At 37.6% G+C, this 18,161-nt stretch overlaps 1 protein-coding gene across 4 annotated transcripts in view; it reads right to left on the bottom strand.

The window, feature by feature from the left end:
• The window catches only part of LOC123875985 (semaphorin-1A), a 438,478-nt gene extending 420,661 nt beyond the window's left edge, over positions 1 to 17,817 (bottom strand). For 3 of the 4 annotated variants that reach the window (XR_006798239.1, XR_006798240.1, XM_045922126.1), the window contains exon 1: positions 17,580 to 17,817. Coding sequence is in view for 1 of the 4 variants with exons in the window: in XM_045922126.1 (XP_045778082.1) it covers positions 17,580 to 17,676 (97 nt within the window). In the remaining 3 variants the exon portion in view is untranslated. The remainder of the gene's footprint in view (positions 1 to 17,579) is intronic. The other variant, XR_006798238.1, reaches the window with a different exon arrangement.
• Positions 17,818 to 18,161: the final 344 nt, after the last annotated feature.

Here is an 18,161-nt window from a genome sequence, read left to right as displayed (position 1 = left end):
GCCACAGTTCTGTGAGGACATCTCTATCAAACTATTCACTAACTTTATGAACCAGCTCTAGCTTGATACAAACACTCAATAATACGAGTGCATTTCCCATCGAACGTACATTTGTCCGCCACTACGGCCCTCAAATGAGTCGAGCGATCTTAATTACTAACATCCGTCTCATGTGATTGGCCCCGCATTGTTTGTATACTCAGCTAACAGGACAATTGCACATGCACTTAGAGCGAGCGTTATTAATACGTGCCTACTGTAGACCCATCACGGGTCGTTGCCTTTTGAGGACTTGCCTCATTATTGATCGGGATTGGACACCGTTAGTTGCGGTGTACAATCGAATTGTTGCGATTAATTCGATTGGGAGGACTGATTTCGCATGTTTGTCAGCATTAATGGTCAGTATAGGAGTTATATGGACGTTCAGTTAAACGAACAGCGTCTCTTTTAACGCTAATTTTTTAATCAGACCTTAGATTACGTATCAAAACCGGGCGGCTTTCAAATATTTCAATTCAAAATCAGCGTCCTCTTTATAACGACATTAGCCGGTGTAAAGCTGATCTTTTTTTTTTTATACACAGGAAATGCCTTACGCATACCCTTCCGTCAGGGGAAACCGAGAGGTTATGTGGGGCTTGCACCCACTAAAACCTGTGTTTGTTCCTCAACGGACTGGCGGTTGCGCGGGTATCACTAAGGTAGTATTCACCGCACTCCCGCCAGGTCTTGACCCGCCGCCAAGCGGATACGCCAATACCACGTCATTGCAAACCACCACATACCACCACTCATTAAACAAGGCAACATTCGTCAAATCAACCGAACCACGACCGCAATAATCAAACCAAACACCATCACAGAACTAGCCAAATAAAAAAAACACTCACTAAATAAGCCCAGTAAACCTATAATTATGTACACCTGCTGAGTGTACCTACTTACTAACCAGTACTTTATTACCATCAAACACTGCTACTATTCGAATATACATATCACCTTCCTTATAAGTACATCGATATCCAAAATCCAGATATCACATCGAAAGTTATCTAACTTCAAACTAATCCAATGCCACTAAGGAAGTAAGTAAGCGTAAGTCAAGTTTGTAACTATACCGAGCTTTGACTGGTTACTTACCTATCATAATATTATAACTCTAGAGTAGGTAGTCTAGAGCCTCGATATTAATTAAAAAATATAAAATAGTAACTGACTCTGCCCCTGCTTCACTCATGTGAAGTTACTGAATATTTTTGGGGGGTTTTTGGGGGGAATTTCGAAAAATCCTGAAACACGTAGATATTTCTTCAATTTTATCGGAAAGGCCAAACACCATGGATACAACTCGAAAAATCTTTTCGAGACTTGACGTAATTTTCTAAATGCTGTCCAGTCTAGCTGTATTCTTCTTATTTTAATATATAATTATATATAATTGATATTTAGATTGAGATGTAGGAAAAGGATTCGGTGGAAGGAGATTACACAGACTACTCCGTGATAGATCATGACTTGAGAGACCCACTGGAGGAGATGTATGAGTTATGACTAAATCAAAGTCTACTAATATTATGACTTACTAGAGGACGCCCGTGACTTCGTCCGCGTGGATTTAGGTTTTAAAAGATCCCGTGGGAACTTTATGATTTCCGGGATAAAAAGTAATCTATGTCCGTCTCCGGGATATAAGCTAACCCTGTACCAAATTTCGTCAGAATCGGTTAAACTGTTGGGCCGTGAAAAGGTAGCAGACAGGCAGACAGACAGACAGACATACTTTTGCATTTATAATATTAGTATGGATTTCATAAATATCTCGCAAAAGCTGGGCGGTAAGTAAGTAATAGTCAAAGTGCTTGTGAACATATTTACTAAAGTACTTTTGGTGCGGAAACCACGCTTTTGATGCACAAAGCAAAAACTAACGATGTTTAACGTAACCTGCAGTCTGGAATATAATTTTAGCGTATTTTAAAACTCTACACTAACCCTGGATAAACTATACTACGGAGTATTTCACGTAAAGTTATCATGTTACTGCTAATGTTCTACGAGTCATATATAAATATGGACTTTCAACTAACTTAAAAAATAAAATAAAGATAAAACACTTTTTAACTTCAGACAAAGTTCCATTAGCAGATACTTAAATAGCCGCGAACATTAAAACCATTAAAATAATGGTCTCTTAGTATAGCGAGTTTACTAAAGGTATTTTTATTTTTCCGGACTTGATCAAATTAAAAGACCTTTTTTGTCATCGTAGGTCACAAAACTTTGAAAAATACAAATAACCATTGCTTATAAGCCCATTGAAGAGAGTTGTTTACTAACAATTACGTTTCTTTGCTATCATTATAGCAGCAATTTACTTCATTTGTGCCAGAAACGGTACGAATGATTTCGAGAGATATCCACAGTCGATTTAAATGTTCAGTGCATTTCTTTGAACCGGCTCCTCTATTTCTGTGCCGGATCCGATTGCTTCAATTACTCGAACCTAATCCGAACCTGGACGTATCGATCGGCTAAATAACCTTACCAGCTGTCTAGAGTTTCACCTGGAAATTTACTAAGACCTGTAGCTAACACATAAACACATTTATACGCTTTGTCTCGCAGAGCACGTTAACCTGTCGTCTAATGATTACAGCCAACACGTAGGGTACAAGTATAAATAAAAAATTTATAACACCCCCGACAAGTGAAGGTTACAGTAATAGCTAGAAAAGAGCTGATAACTTTCAAACGGCTGAACCGATTTTCTTGGATTATAGCTCTCGATCAAGCCACCTTCCAAACAAAACCAAACTAAATTAAAATCGGTTCAATAGTTTAGAAGCTACGATGCCACAGACAGATACACAGATACACACGTCAAACTTATAACACCCCTCTTTTTGTGTCAGAGGTTAAAAATTAGTACTTAATCATTGATATTGACGCTATCATTGAGCAGCGATGATAGCGGGGGATCCGGATTCGATCCCGCGGGCACGCACATATAACTTTTCGGAGTTATGTGCATTTGAAGCAATTAAATATCATTTGAAAGAAAATGTCGTGAGGAAGCCTGCTTGCCTGAGAGTTCTCCATAATGTTCTCAAAGGTGTGTGAAGTTTGCCAATCCACACTAAGCGTGGTAGATTATGGTCAAACCTTTTTCATTCTGAGAGGAGACCCGTGCCCAGTAATAGGCCGGTGAAGAGTTCATCATAATATGATGGTGAGTGACCGCCCGTAGTTTCACTTCTGTGGGAATTCCGAATAATACAGCCTTATTCCGTGTCTAAATTATAAAAGTAACCTTTGGACTGGGCGTCAATGAGTCATTCAGTGAGCTAGGCATTATATATTTAGAATTAGTTTAGCTAAGATAGTAAAATATATGTAATTATTCTAGAATTCATTAATCCAGAAGTAAGAACAATAGACGTTAAAATCCCGCAGCCCACTTTCTGGTAGAGCCACTTCAAATTATTTTCGTCAGTGCCACAGACGCCTTGCTTATTTTAGAAAAATCAATACCACCGAAGCACCTGCACATTCCAATGCAGCAACTTAAGAGGAAAACAAATCTATTAAACTTCATTCAGGTGTTTTTATATTTTAGTAAACACATTTTTATCAAACGATCCAAAGGTTCACTGAAATGAGGAGTATTAATTATTTATTTATCATCATCCATGGATATTACAGCAGCACTTGACATTATTATACATCGTCATGATCAACCCATCGCTGGCTCACTACTGAGCACCATAAGTAATTTAACCTAGTCCACCACGCTGGCCACGTGTGGCCACACAACTTTTAGAATATAAAGTTGCCCACGCACTTGAACTGAACTGCAACTGAACTGCGCGTCGCGTCAGCGCCCCGCACGATATTCTCTCCAGCTGCGACGCGCGTACGTCACAGCCGCGACGCGCGTACGTCACTGCCGCGCGGCGCGGCTGGAGAGAAAGAGTAGTTGCTAAGAATTAATTCATTTTTGACATCCCAGTCACTCCAAAAAGTTAGAAGTGTTTGCCCGAGATTGAACCCCCAACCCCTCTAAATAGGAGGCTGTCGTCGAGGCCGTAAGGCATACCTACTTAATAGCCGTGATAGCCTAGTGGTTAGGGTGCCTGTATTACATTTAGTAGTAAATCTAGTCCTTGTCCTAGATAAGGAAAAAACATAATAGTAAAAAGACCATATTACAAAACTCATAAGAAAGCATTTGTTTCCCTTAACGGTTCGCAGAATGGCTAGTAAAAAGCAATATTAACGTTACAGTATGAATTATTATCCTATTTACCATAAACGTTGTGTTTTTGACCGTGTGTAACTTAATAAGCGTATAAAAATGTTTTCGTACGCCACAAATGGCAATTTTATTACCGAAATCTTTTTCGGTAAGCTCGTATCAGTCATTATGCGTGACATCGAAAGCACCTGGCAGTTTATTATCTCAAACGCTGCTTTATAAGATAGGGTTCTAAAATATACCTAATATAAACGTAATCATACCTACGCTTACACACAACTTTGTTAAAGGTTTTTTAAGTGCAAATTTAAAAGGCACTATTATTCTTATTGCTAAATTGAACCGGTTGGTAACTGGATGCAGAACGACATGGTTTCCTTTCATTTCATCCATGCCTCAAAGAGCATCTGCCATCGGTCTTGGTTCAAGTGGTGTATCAGGCTAGTGAGACATTCCATTATTCTCATAATGGTGAAGTTTTTTTTGATAATATTGCGTTGAAATTCCAGATCCTTCCGCAAAAATTACTATTTCGAATAGGTGTACATATTGGATTAAAGATTTCACATCGATGTAAATAATAGGTAAGTAACAGTAACCGGAAATGACGGCAAAGAATGTGCTGCCGCAGCTATGCCACCATGCTATCAGAAAGTATCTTTTATCAATTGAGTAGGGCTATACTTACCTACTGCATAAATTACAAAGATGCCCCACCAAAACATAACGAATAAACTGAAAAAATTCAACACGAAAATACCAAAACTGAATAACAATAAAAAAGTACCCAATCATAATAGATCAATCAAAACGTAAATTAAGATAAAAGGTCACAAACAATGATACAAAAAACATTGAATGGATCAAAAGTTAAAACTACAGTTGAAAACAAAATATAATTTATCATCCAGCGTTCGGGTTATTGAACCTCACTCAAGTTCAAGAGTAGAAAGGGACGGCGTGGTTATTTTTAGGTCACTATACTTAACTCTTACACTTGCAATAATGTTTCCTTCCATTTTATTGGCTGAGTTCGCGGAAATATCTCAGGAAGATAAAATTACAGCTCAGTTTCTTGTTATATCTCTGAAAAGTGATCTGAGGCTTAAATCTAGAAATAATTAATTAATAGAAATAATTAATTTATCATAAATCTAGTTGTGATTCAATTTTACTGTATTGACTATCGTTACCCTCATTTGTTATCGTTGTGTGACCATATAATAGACAAATACAGTTGTAAAATTAATGGTCTTGTGACATGATGATAGATAAGGCAAAAATATGAAATGGATTTCTAGAAATAAGCATTACCTATGTACTGTATTTGTCAATAATATAAGTCTATTAACAAAATGTCTTCTAGATCTCTAGCATAGTCACCTACCGGTAAATTCTAGATAAGGTAATAGAATTGGTGTCTGCTGTGTGCATATTCTTTGCTGGTCAGAGTTCTCAAGACCCGCCAAAGAATCGATGGATTGACATCACACATGCAGATACAGGTAAAGTGCACGCAAAACAAGTAAGAAGGTATTAGTTTAATCTGAAGTTGTAGTAGGGAGGTTTCATTTCATCAGACTGAGGAATAAACAAGTGTAAATTAAAAATTTATAACACCCCAGACAAGTGAAGGTTACAGTAACTAGAAAAGATCTGATAAAACGGCTTTCAAACGGCTGAATCGATTTTCTTGGATTGTAGCTAAGGACACTCTCGATCAAGCTACCTTTCAAACAAAAAAAAACTAAATTAAAATTGGTTCATTAGTTTAGGAGCTACGATGCCACAGACAGATACACAGATACATGCGTCAAACTTATAACACGCCTCTTTTTGGGTCGAGGGTTAATAACAAGCCAATAAGAGACCTGTTTTGGTACAATGCGGAGTCATACGCCTTATATTTAGATTGAAATACTTGTTTTGCCTCATATCAAACCAACGAAACGTCTTCGAAAGGAGGATGCTATTAAAGAATTTGCAACTGTAAACTGTAATGCTTTGCAAAGTCTATTTTTACACAGTCATACACTGATGCTTCGCTAGACATCTATACCGTGATAAGCTCACGATTCTTTACTTCCTCTAAACCTATTCTAACTTATGTGTGTGACTTTATTTTGCATCATCTCCTTCCACTAGTTCTAACTTCTAACCTAACTAGATTGTGACTGTGAATTTTCAATCATCTAAAAAATGTAACAAGTAGATGTTTTCTCACACAGACAGATGCTGGTACAGATGTGGCAAGACATATAAACATGTCTCAATAGAGTCGTTTAGGAAAGAGTTAACGTTTATCGACCCACTTAGATATGAACCGATAGAACATTCAACAATAGATGAAGGCACGCTAGTTGAACGTAGGAGACGTGCTTATTGTACAAGTATGTTATTTCAAAGAAAGATGTCTATAAACTATTCTAGCCAACATTTTCTTGAATATTGAACTATTGTCGTAAAAGAATCGAAGTTGTAAAAGCATCAAAACGATTGCCAACGTTATCTGAAAATCAGCGCAGATTCCGAAATTTCATACAATAGCTCTCTTAAAAATTCTTATTTAGAACCTGAATATATGTTTATACTTAAGTGTTTATCTCGACAGAAAGTTCTATTAAGTAAGAACGAACAGTAGTAAATTGCTAAATCATAAAAAGCTAAATATATCCGACAACCTTTGACACAGAACCAATTAACCATCATTTTCAAACCTAGAACGTAACCGTGACTATATTTGACCATCTGGTCCCACTTAGATCGATAACAACGAATCACACATTAAAATAGCTCGCAGCAAAGTCGAAAATAAATATTAATTCAGAGAGAAATGCTTTTCAATAGAGAGAGCACGCGATACCCCACCCTCAGCATGCCATTGTTGGAGCTTACATTGTGCGACCACCTGCCTTATTAATGGAACCAATCGCCACCGTAACAAAGACTCTCCTGCAAATTTAGAGAGAGCAGTGACTTTGCTTACATGTAGAAATTTACATCAGCTGTTATTACTTCACAGGTTACGATAGAATCGATTATTATTATTGCTGCTTCTACGGTCATAATACCAGTGTCATAACAAAATGGAAATCTATACTAATAAATAAAATTGGAGTGTCTGTCTGTAATTTCGAAATAACTACCTCATATTAAGCTCATATGGTTATTTGAACGATACCATAACTGAATCATACGTTTTTAAAATTTTTGTCTGTCTGTCTGTCTGTCTGTCTGTCTGTCTGTCTGTCTGTCTGTTTGAAAAGGCTAATCTTTGGAACGGCTGAACCGATTTTGACGGGACTTTCACAGGCAAGTAGAGGATTGACCAGGGCGTAAAATAGGCTACTTTTTTAACCGACTTTTAAAAAGGGAGTTGTGTTTTTCTACCTATGTACACCGAAATCTCCGAGATTTCTGAACCGATTTGCGTCATTTCTTTTTTAATCGATAGAGGAACTTTGCGACATTGTTTCATAAAAAATTTGGAGTCCAACTCCTCAATCCTGATGCTGCAGGGGATCTGACCAATCCACGCGGGCGAAGCTGCGGGCATCAGCTAGTTCGTGAATAAAATTCAAATTTTTCTAAATTATTATACTTGAGAGTAACTTTAACATATGACGACCTATATGACTTCTTCTTCCATTGTTTAATATTATCAACCTTTGCAGCTTCAATAGTTATGACTGCATTGTAAATGTGACTAAAAAAATTTGATCTTAAATAAATTTTTAAAGCTATTAAAGAGTTAACTTTAACGTAACGTGTACAAGATTTATACACTTATCAGCTACTCTTTTACTATTTTCGATAATATCGATCTGTGTACCTTATTGATACCCGTTTCATCGATCTTATTGTCCTATAAACGGTACGGTATGCGGGTGTGAAGAACTGATCAGACTTTTTGTTATAGCTACACTAAGTAGTGGAAAATCCTCACTAAAAAATCGTACAGTACTATACTAAAACTCATTACACGGCTAAAAAATTCTACTATTTAAATTCTCCCAGGTTGGTAAGGCAAGATCCTATTATTCGTGAAATTACACGCTAAATTACGGAGCAATTCTAAGAGTGACTCCGAATTGCCATAGAGAAAAACAATGGAGAAAACATTATAAAACCACAACTCTTAAGCACAATGAACTCATCATATGCCACCTGGCTAAAGCTAAAGCGGTATGCCCGAGAAAGTTCTTAGTAAGCTGGTCTCAAAGTGCATTTCCCTTGTGTGACTACTGACTGGCCCATTTCTTACGACCCATTGACTCCTTGCTATTCATCGGTGCCTTTTCAAATGAAGGTTTTGTCGGTGTTAAGTATGTTGGTATGTAAAGAGGGAAGTCCGCAGAATGTTTAGAACTCTGTGATTAAGGTTTTGAATGGGGAACGGAATCTAATCATCAGAATTCAATACTTACTTCTAAAGTTAAAGTTTGACATCGATTATAACGACTAATGGTTATCTGTCCACATAGTAGATAATTATTTATACAATAAATGCAAAAGTAGATATGCCTGTCTATCTGCTATTTCACGGCCTACTGATTTTGACGAAATTTTATACAGAGATAACTTGCATCCCAGGGACAGACATAGGTTACATTTTGTCCCGAAAAAGCGTTCCCACGAGATTTTTAGAAAACCAAAATTCACCTGCACGAAGTTGCGGGCATCATCTATTTGGTACAAAGGTAGCTGGTAACCCAGAGACGGGCATAGGCTACTTTTTATCCCGAAAAACGAGTTCCCATTGGTTTTTCCAAAAGCTAAATTCACGCGGATGAAGTCGCGGGTATCACCTAATTCATTATAAAAATTATTACTACACGGAAACAATAAGTATTACTGTTTCCGTATCCAAGAGCAAAAAATTTGGATTACAATTTTAAATTGTGCAATTCAACAATGTTTTTATACAGCACAATAGCTTAACGTTACAGAACAGTTGATACAAACGATGTCCCAACTCCCAACGCAACCACCCCGCACCGAGCTTATTATGAGCTTCCTTTTAATCCGGATTTAAAAACTGCATCACAATGGGCTAGACACACTCGCAGTCATCTCACAAAAAAGGCTTTTCTCTGCAAACGCCTCGAGCGTTGAGTTCAATAGACCAGGAGGAACAAACCTCATACATCAGGCATCAAAACAGCGCTCCCACCTAGTAATTACAAGGACGTAAGCGAGGAACTAATACTTAAATACATACCTAACTAATAAATATCTAACAATCTTTTCACTCATATGCAACACCAGAAAATTAATTGGATTTTGCATTATTATCTTTACAAAATGGAATCCTTTTACTTCATCTTGTAAACCTTTTGTTTTTGCTTCTGTATTTATCTGTATTTATAAAGGGGAAACTGACAAACTGAAAATTTAACGTACATATAAGGGAGAATTTCAAGAAATTCCAATAGAATTTCAAAAACCTAAATCCACGCATATGAAGCCGTGGGAAAAAGCATCTTATTGATGCAGTTCTAGCGGCAATTTACAGAACTGTCTCTCTAGTTTGTACACCAGTCAGTTAAAGCAATTTTGCGAAACAAGGCTCTAGTGATTTGATAACTCACTGGCCTAGAGTATTTCAGCAAATATTATGATCACCAATATTTGCGCCATCGTCAGCGAGGGTTGAACGAAAATATCGACCACCTTTATTACATTACTCCATCTATATTGTTGAAACAAGACGAAATTTGAATAGGACAACCGCCATTTGCCCCCAGTCGAACCATAATGTTCCCGTTTGAAACGAGAACCAATATCATCGAAAAACGTTACAATGTATACGAGTTACAACCAATCTTCAATAACGTATCCGAAAAAGTTGTACTCGAAAATTCTCGTAAAGAAATACACCATTGAGGCGTAACCGTCATGTGAGATTGTACAATAAGCAGTTTGATTTGGTATTCATAGTACTATCACAGGCGTAGACTGACGCAATCGTTCTAAAGGACGAAACGAACTTTTTAGCACAGCTGTTTCTGCTGGACAAATTGATCAAGTGATCAATTCAAAGATGCGACAAAATGTCAATGCACTGTATTGGCGTAGATTCCGATTTTTTTTCCAAACTAAATTTAGACTATCTGCATCTTTTTCTTTTTAATCTAAAATGACGGAAAATGAATTTTAAATTTGAAGACTCTAACTTTCAGTGAACTCTACAAAAACAATAGGCTTACGACTGGCGTCTTAAGTCACGAGGTTTGACAGTTCTAAATAAATTAGGGTTATCTGTCTTTTTCTTATTACATTGGTAAGAAAAAGATGCGAATACCTATTCTAAAATTGAGTTGCAAATCAGTAGGTACCGCTGACATATTGTTGCATACTAATTGTATGCGACAGGTTGAAATGGCAATCGGGGAGGAAAGCCCCGCACACTCACACAGCCGTGTAACGTGCGGGTGTGCGGGGCGTACCCTCACCTCATACCCCGATTACCATCTTAACCGGTCATGGACTATAGGTTGACAAAATGTCAATCTTTATCTCCGTTTTACACGACTGCGGCAAAGCCAAAAGAAAGGGTTAGGATATAATAAAGGTTTAAAACACAAATAAACTTAACCTAATGTGTTAACTTGAGCCTGAAGGAACTGTTTGTTATTTTCAAACACTTACAGAATACTGATCACGATCAGGATTGATCAGGATGTATTAAAAATTATTCAAAATATTATACTGGCATACCTCCCACGCGGCGCGGAGTAGCGACGGATACCAAGACATATATCGCATCGCCATAAAGCTGAGTTGTCTCTCTCCCGCAAGGCGGCGCCATCCTGTCCCCCCCCCCCTCCCTCCTCTCTACCGCGACAGTGAATGCCGCACGCACGTGCGTGTCATGCTCTTCGTTGAACCCATTCAGAATAAGCTCATCAGAACCCGTGGCCCGACTTACTACACCAACTTAAAGTACCAGAATTAAGAACAAGTTAAGAAGCGGTATAGGCACGCGTATCATTGCGCAGATGTGTGGTGAAACATCAGTGCAAGTCATTGTAAAAACAGACTTAAGTATTTAAATTTCGTTACAGATTAATTTACATGGCATTTGATGCTAACATGTTTTTCGAACGTTTTTTATACTAGCTGAGTGCTTAGCTGAAGTGGCATTTCTCAAAATCCCTTCTAAATGGGGTCTGCATTAGGCCTTAGGAGAGAAAATCTTCATACAAAAAAATCTTGAGTTTCTAGACCCAGCTGTTTGATATGCTCGTTGATATCAGTCAGTGTCTCCTCTTATAATGGGCAAGTTGCTGAAATACATACAATACTCGTAGTATGTGATTATAAAAATAAATCAGTAGCACCTGACCGGGTTTTAAAAACACTGCTACTGTTAACATTTCTATTAGGTATTTCATTTAGAATTCTGTGGTCAACATCTACTATTTCAACCACAAAATAAACGACAATCAAGTTTTTACCGTGTTGCTTTGCTATTGAACTGATTTTTATTTGTTCCCAAATAACATTCCATTTGCCGCTAACCATAGCATTGTCGATGGATGTTTGAACTTTTGTCCTTTTCGATTAGCGGTCATCGTTGCGGGCTACCAGTGAACGATTCGACCTATTTTACATATAAACGGGTAGCCCAAAAAACCAAAAACAGACGATATACATTGTACATGCAATGATGCGTGTTGCAACACAACAACTAGGGCCGGAATCTATGAAGATTGCTGTAGAAAAATTGCCCAATCAAGATAACAAAAGCAGAAAATATGGTTATATATTAGTTCTATTGTACACAATCTTTGAACTAAACTGAACTGACACATCTAAATCTAGTGCTGTCCTTTTTTTACAGGGAACTTTATGAAGAGGATAACAACATATTTAGGTGAATTTGAAGATTGTGCCAGATTTAGCCAATCTGATATATAAACATAAGTACAGCTTGATAAAGCTGTATCTAGAAATTTAAAAATTAGATTCTCCTTATAAGGTACACTTCCAGAAAGAAAGGAATTTCGGATCCCCCACTAACGAAGCTGAGCCGGATCAGCTAGTTTCTTATGGGAATTATAAAGTTGAATATAATTTATCATATCATTTGAGAGAAGCTACTTCCCCTGTGGACCGTATCGAAACGTTAATAAATTGTTCAGGAGAGTCCAATCATAAACAACATCGCGTCACAGCGGTATTATGCACCCCGACCACATAACACTACCCTTGGGTATTGGTTCCTGACGAATGACCCAATAAATACCCATAAGGCAAAACGCGACACGTACCTACAGAACATTCCGGGATATAAAAGCATTATCCTGTTAAGTAATTTATTTCTTCTTCAGGTAGTGAACAGTTATTTTATGGGCCCACTTAAACGTTCTATAATCCTAGCAGTTAGAGTATAAAAGGGGGTGTCGGAAACCATAACGCAACACCATAAACCGTTTGAAATTGAACTTCAGACGCGGCACCTGTTTAAGTCTGTGCACTCCATAAAACGTGTTTTGGAATTGTGTTCATATTTTTTGTTATTTATTGTAAGTATTCGGGTTTATAGCCTCATGATTTATACTTTGAATTTGATGAACTTTCTTTTATTTCTGATAAAATTGATGCCACCCAAGTTTATTAAAAACTGTGTGTGTGAAAAAATCTAGAATATTGCAGACATAGACCTATAATTGCAGAGTGACAAAATTGACATACAAATCACTGGCATAACGACTCCCACTACGAAAATATACCCAGAAATTCTACCCAAAAGTTGCTAGTGTGAGTCAGGTAGGTCTACTAAAAACTAAAAATAAAAGCATTATAGGTATTTTCATGTTCCACAACTAGCTTTATCTAAGCTTTAGCTCAATTAAGTAACAAAACTAACCACAACAAAATTACATTGTCATGTGGTTTTGCTATTAAGTACACATCTCTTATTTTCCTAAAGTATGGTAAGTATTGATCACATTTTGATATAGAACATGAGCCATTTGCTTTGCGGGTAAAGGCCTCCTCTTTCACTTCACTCTGTTCTTGCCCAGATATAACCAGTTCTTCTCTGTAGTTTGTATCATCTCATCAGCCCTTAAAGTTAAGATTACCTTTTAAATTACATTTCAAGCCCTATCAGGTAGTTCTTATTTAACAAAAACCAAAATTATACAAATGAATCTCGTGCATAAGATGTGACTAATATACGATGTTTCATTACTAACCTATCTCAATCTTCCACTTTAATGACTCATCCTACACCGGGAGAAATTCCGGTCAGCATCCAGTTCAACTTAATACTTATCTCAACCCACACTTCATGAACCGGTCTCAACAATAAATGCACTTTACAATAACAATAAAGCACACAATTATAGTTCGATATAGTTTCACAATGCGTTAGATTTTATCACATTTGAAACAGTTATAGTGCTCCTCCATTTCCTTTGACGAACTTCGAGAGTTATTGCATTCCCTCAATAGTACATGTGCAGCTCTAAATTCACATTTTGTATACAATTTGCACAAATTGAACCAATTCCCTTGCGATGTACTCTGAGAATAATAACTATATCAGTCGTCTGCGGACACAAAGTGCAGTTACATTACCCACAAATTAGGTTAGTTAGATTGCAACCACTATCTAACTAAGCCGCGGCCATAATGATATTATTGTAGTTCTTACTTCCTGGAGGGCATTTTTTCCTATTAATTACTTGCAAAAGAAACTAAAGAACCAAACCCGTATGAGCAATTCAATAAAGAATTTTCGATGCGTCTATATGATGTGACCCTCGCTACACGAGCTGATTCATAGCTAACCTAACTTGATTTAAAAGACTATAAAGTAGAGAACATGGTAATGTACCCAAGTTTATGGTAACACTTCCATCTATTAGAAATGAGGCCGTACTTTTTAGTTACAATACCGTTATAGTTTTTAATACGTGCGATTTTGTACCCTAGATCATTACGTCTAGGCTAGCATCATGAATACTAATTAATGTTTATGTCCTTCTAAAACTAAAGTGGCTGCTTAATTATGTATTCAGTATGCAGGTAATATTGATTAACACTTCAAAGTTCAGTTTACATTAGCCAACATAAGCCAACTATACCTATATGAAAATGTTATACTAAAGTATTTTTGAAAAAAATATCTTAAGTGTTTGAAAGAAAATTTTTATTGTTTCTGCGAGCAATATGAGGGGAAACATGTTAAGCAAATTTGAAATAATGAGTTAACCAAAACATCGCAAAATGTAGACATTAAAGCAAATATGTATGGAAATAACGATGTAATAAAGACTCTCCATATCTTCCGATTTCCATAGAAACCTTTGATCGTGGGTATATTAAACCACGCTATGCGGTCAGCTTTTACCCTCTGGTTTGTATTGGTGGATAGCCTTGTAGTCTGAGAGTCTTTACGAGATAATGAGGAGATGCTTAATAAAGCTAAAAGTTAATAATACGGTTGCATCTACTTGAAAACAAAAATAGATTTACAGACTAGTCTAAAGTTTGAAGGAAATATTAATAGGAATAGGTGACATGTTTTTATCTATAACATAAATGGTGGCCAAACGTGTTTGTGTTTGAATTTTTTTCCAAAAATTACGATAAGGTACGATAAAAGTACCAACTTGACATTACCAGTTTCAGACAGTTCTAGATTAAAATAAAGCGTAATAAAGTGATACGGACTTGCCAAGTTTTCATTCTCAGATCTATCTGCATCGTATTCCTAATTGCTGAGCAGGATAATTCCTTTCCAATATTCATATAATGGTAGGAGTTTTCTTGGGATAATAATGAGGAAAGTTCACTAAGTTTATAAAGCATCTCCGCAAAACTATCCATGGCCTCTCTGAATACTGGTTTGAATTGGTGGATCACATTACGTGCGAGGTGTTGACACGAGCACTACGACTGTCCGAACATCAAACAGAACTATGGCGGTGTAATTAACTCCGCTCCGTCATCTCTGCTTACTTCATTTCAGCTTATTGACTTTCAATTGCAATTAATTTACTTAGTTACGCCACTGTATCATAATTGTGACTTCAGAGCACTTTAATGAACGGGTTGTTTGGGTTTAACTTGATAAATTTAACAATAAATTTATTATAATTTCGTTTTGCCATTGTAGATACGACTTTTCTCGCGTCGCAAGAAGAGTGCAAAAAGGCACAACATAGTGTTTACCAGGACCTATGAACATTTGCAGCAGTGCCAATGCATTATTTACCAGTTTTCGAGGACTTTTTCGTTCTAGCATGGGGTCTACTTAATAATAAATAATTATCTTTGTAATTACCAAGTCTTGGTGAAAAGCTCCAAGATTTAGAGCGGGGCGAATACCATATTTTGATGTTCAGACACAGTTAAGGAGTAGCCAAGTTTAAATTTTTTTTCATTGTTGCGTTAACGATTATAATCGCATATTAGTAGTAATCATACTGATGGCTCAAAGTGTTTTCCAAGCTACGAATAAAAGGCAAAGGTCAAATTCTGATCAGTCATTAATCCAGTCATCAATTATTTATAGCCTATATTATTATCAGATGTAAGTTATATTGTTATTCGTAGGCTATAATCTAATATCAAAGCTTACAACTATCTAGAACATTACGTATTTGCATCGTGTTAACTGTATAATTGTTTATCGTATAGAATCTCAATTCTCAGTATAGATAATGGGACTATTAATATTGAATTCCAAATGCAAACAAAACCGGATACAATGGACGGATATGCGTCCGACGAAGCCGTCTAGACCAGTGACGTCATGGATACCAATTCAGACTTCTTTAATTGATCGCTTTACAGACAACAGTACTATCATTGTGTAAGGCAAGGCGATGTTCTGTTATTGAATTTGGTGTAATTAGATTAGCAGGTTCATGATAAGAAAAGTTAAAGGTTATAGGAGTTACAATCTGAGTACCAACAGAAAGTTAAAAACAAAATTGATAAAGAAGAAGTGTTCCTGTTCTTTTTATTACAATAAACTTTAAATTAATTGCAATCAACATTATTTCGTCATTAAATCAATCGTCAGGTTAGAGTTTTATGACTACAATGAAAATCTAATCTAACAATTCTTTTGGTAAAGCTAATCATGACTTTCATAATCATTCATAGTCACGTGCTCGACGCTATCCAAAAATCGTATTTTGGCAGTCAATGTGACAAAAGCTTTAAACGTTTTAACTAAAAAATCTTTTCACTGCCTTGTATCACAGCCATTTGCATCGTAATCATGATCTGTACTATGTTAATGAAAATCTTCTGTATTTCCAAAACAGCCACATTTCATATTCGCAATGCTTTCTGCCCTTAAATAACCGGCTTCTAGCCGGCCACGACGAACTTTCTCGTCCACTATTGAGTCTACAGTTCTACACAGGCTGCAAGTTCTACACAAACGATACAACAACGCGTTCTCATCAAATGCAGAAGTTAGACAAAGTTTCATCCAGTCCGTTAAACATCGCATCGCTAATCCGGGCATAACATTGCAAAACGCAGGACAAACTGCTCTGCTTTGTGCTGCACTAATGAGTGCCACGTGGCTATCCCCCGCATTGCAGACTGCACAATAAAACAATGCCTCCATTTAGTTGTGCACTCTGCCTTTATTCCCATAGGATGAACTATTGCGTGACTGCGACTCGTTATTGGAGTGCCACAAGGCGTAATTTCGGCGACGGTACTATTATTCGGGCGGTTCAGCGTTATGGAATTCGAAATAACTTCGTTGTTTGGTAACACAAATTGTTTTTCTTAATATCCGGCCTCGTGGATTGTATGTCTCAACGGATATTACACTGAACTACATGTTCTTTACATTACTGGTTTAAATGTAGTCTCGTCTTAATTGTCTTTAATTGAAATCACGTGAACAGTATCGTGTATGAAGTAATTACTCGTAGGTTTTGAATTGGCTTCTTTTCAATTTTGAGATTCTTAAAGTTTCATAGCACTCTTACTTTCGTACTGAATTCTTATAGGAAACTAATTGGAATTCCTATTCATGAGATTAACTCACTCCTCAACTTCTTACTTATTTGGTCAGATCATATCAATATGATCAATGTGAATTTCAATTTCAATTCGATGTTGTTCTTCGAGTACTATGTTGTTGCAACTCTTGATGTCTAAAACACCACAAACATAAACACGGTGAAATGTTTTCAGGCGCGTGGTGTCAATGTCATCAACCAAAATAAACATGAGCTTTCCGTTCTGTAGCGAAAGCGCAGTTGTCAAGTTGTCAGGAGGTTACAGGGACTCGTTAGCGTTAACATCTGACGGCATGGGAGTCGTTACTAACCTAATTGCGCGAAGACCTTGGGGCGGACGTTCTCCTGCCAGGCGGCGGCGGCGGAGGCGAGCAGGGCCGCGACGACGGCACAGCGGAGCACGAACATGGCACTAGTCACAAGTCGTCATCACTTGGAGTTGGGAACACTCGCGGCGCGCGACTCGGCGCTCCGAACAGGCAGGGCGCTCCACGGCCGGCGGCAGACTGACGGGCGAGGGAGGCCGGGGGGTGCGCGCCTGCGCCGCCGGCGCCCCGCGGTCTCGCATGCGTCGGGCTGCGGAGTGCGGACCTCGCACGTGACGCAGCCCTCCTCGCCCCAATCCACGACCCTGCGACGTCATAATCGTGTTAAAAAACTGCCTGCATATCCTAAACCTGCAATTAAACTCCAAAGGGGCCGCCCGCTAGGCTTTTGTTTATATTTCCGAAAGGCCTATTAAAAATTCGTTAGCGACATCTCGGGGGCGTAACGCTCAACGAGTCGTGAGGTTGTGATTACGACACTGATTGTTACAGTAGGGACCCGGAGCCGAAGCTTGCGAAATCTCCTATTAGGCTATTACTTCCCCTCTTCCAGAAAAAAATCTGAAC

The sequence above is a fragment of the Maniola jurtina genome, chromosome 20 (assembly GCF_905333055.1).
Source record: "Maniola jurtina chromosome 20, ilManJurt1.1, whole genome shotgun sequence".
In the NCBI taxonomy this organism is placed as follows: Eukaryota; Metazoa; Arthropoda; class Insecta; order Lepidoptera; family Nymphalidae; genus Maniola; species Maniola jurtina.
The sequence above is the reverse complement of the archived record's forward strand: the minus strand, read 5'-3'. Positions and strand labels throughout refer to the sequence as shown.